This window comes from Paralichthys olivaceus, chromosome 3 (genome assembly GCF_024713975.1).
Source record: "Paralichthys olivaceus isolate ysfri-2021 chromosome 3, ASM2471397v2, whole genome shotgun sequence".
Classification (NCBI taxonomy): domain Eukaryota; kingdom Metazoa; phylum Chordata; class Actinopteri; order Pleuronectiformes; family Paralichthyidae; genus Paralichthys; species Paralichthys olivaceus.
The window spans coordinates 19849132-19851235 of record NC_091095.1 but is presented as its reverse complement, the minus strand read 5'-3'; the positions used below and the strand labels follow the sequence as shown (position 1 = coordinate 19851235).

Below are 2104 nucleotides of genomic sequence, written 5' to 3'. Positions count from 1 at the left end.
AAACAACATAAATTCAGAGCATGAACTTTTTTAAAGAGTTCTAAAAGATTAGATGAATGAATTGATATTGGAATAAAAACCGTGGCTGATTTTATTTGTTTAGTGTCCAATACTTTTTCCAAATTCGGGTATAAAAAGAGTAAATGTGCACGCTGTGATTGGAGGCCCGGGGAGACGTCACGTGGTTTGGGTCGCTGACAGTATAAACCCTTACCGCCGGGTGCGCACGTGGGTGACGCTGCAGGGCCAACCCTCCTCGGGGTCCCTTTTGTTGAACCATCAAACATAAGCACCTTTGGAGATCCCGAGGGGCTCAGATGAGAAAGTGCTATCATCCCGCGCACGAATCGGTCACTTCTCAGCGGCGCAGTCATGTCGAGGTCTTTTTACGTCGATTCTTTAATCATCAAGGATACTGTGCGACCGGGACCTGTTGAGCACCCGGGACAGGACTTCCTTATCCCCATCAGCATGCACTCACCGGGCGTCATGGCGGTCACGGCTCCGGTGTGTCCATCCAGGAAGAACGGGACTTTCTGTGTTTGTCCGCTGTGCGTAACGTCCCACATCCACTCGTCCCGCAGCGGCATTCCCATGCTGAAGAGCCATTTCCCAGGAGCGGAGGCGCAGTACTGTCAGAGGATAGCGCATCAGCAGTCCTCTGCACTCGCACACCCGGGACACACACCTGTCTGCACGCCCACATTCAGCGTCACAGACCCCAGGAGATACCACTGTCTTTCTATTGGTAAGCACCTGTTGGCTGCACTCTCAGTTTACACTGAGAGGCACCTGTTTGATTGCTCTGTACATTTCATCGTGCACTTTGAGGATATCACATGAATGCCATCGCTCAGCTTTTACGCACGACGATTTTATCATTTTATCATGATCATTTGCATCTTTGATTGGATTTAAACTTACAGTGATGATAGTAGATTTATTATCTGACATGAAGTATGTCTCTCCCCACAGGCGCCTCTGAGAGCAGCCACATACAGAATGGCAAGAGGATGCGCACGGCGTTCACGAGCACGCAACTCCTGGAGCTTGAAAGGGAGTTTTCCACGAACATGTATCTTTCGAGACTCAGAAGAATCGAAATTGCCACGTATTTGAACCTGTCGGAGAAACAGGTGAAAATCTGGTTTCAGAACCGCAGAGTGAAGCACAAGAAGGAGGGCAAAGCCACACAGAGGAGCGGGCACAGCGGTTGCAAGTGCACAAGCGGCCACACAGACTATTCGAGGTCAGAGGACGAGGAGTCTCTGTCTCCAGTCTCTGCCACGGAAGAGAAAGAGGGTTCAGCGATCTGAGTGAAGACGACTCCCCAACTCCCCACTGCTGGCACTTGGTCTGCCCCGCTACTGACACGGGTTATTGTGGCATCACGCAACGTCTGAGCAGAAAAATCTCCTGCATGAAATCTGACAAGAGTTAAAATGTACACTTCACGTTCATCCCGCTGTTCAAATGAAAGATACATATGTGAATTGATGTTTTTGAATATTTGGAAACCTGCTGTACAGACTGATCCCCGCAGGGTTCTCAACATGTACTCCAGTCTAATCAAATCTCCCCAGTGAAAGTATTCAGTTACTGTCGAATATCCCATAATACTGTCAGTAAGGTTGTAACGACGGCCCGAGAAAAACTCCAACCTAACCTGTGTGGAACCTGTACGCAATTTGTACACTATGTATATCTGTATTTATTGTAATAAACATGACGAGCTGACCTAAATTTGTCTTTGACTTACCAATGATGTGTTGAGCTGCAACAATGAGGAGCCTAACACTGCCAACATTTTACAACTGAAAAGAAAATTAATAGATAAATAATATAATAACAGTAAAATAATAAAATAAATAATGAAAAAAATATCAACTTGAGACAGCTCTGCCTCAATTTCAACTCATCCAGAAAAACACACTCCCTTCATTTTTGCATTTCCAAAAGTATACAAAGACTAATTGACATAATATTTTCCTTGACATATTTAAAAAGATGCAGTGATCTTATAGTTGTAGTGATGAGAGAGAAATAGTATGTGTAACAAAATGCAAAATACAATAAAAAACCAAACAATATTTTCCAAACCAGA

The 2104-nt window shown here is 45.0% G+C and overlaps 1 protein-coding gene across 1 annotated transcript; it reads left to right on the top strand.

The window, feature by feature from the left end:
* The first annotated feature begins 217 nt into the window (after positions 1-217).
* On the top strand, positions 218-1737 carry gsx2 (GS homeobox 2). The gene is made up of 2 exons (XM_020080760.2): positions 218-748; positions 976-1737. Exons 1-2 carry the CDS (start codon positions 373-375, stop codon positions 1314-1316), a joined length of 717 nt encoding a protein of 238 aa, XP_019936319.1. The 5' UTR covers positions 218-372; the 3' UTR covers positions 1317-1737.
* The last annotated feature ends 367 nt before the right edge of the window (positions 1738-2104 follow it).

Coding starts and splice junctions, on each gene's coding strand:
- gsx2 (XM_020080760.2), top strand. CDS start 373: ATGTCGAGGTCTTTTTACGTCGATTCTTTAATCATCAAGGATACTGTG. Junction 749..975: donor ATACCACTGTCTTTCTATTG/GTAAGCACCTGT, acceptor CTCTCCCCACAG/GCGCCTCTGAGAGCAGCCAC.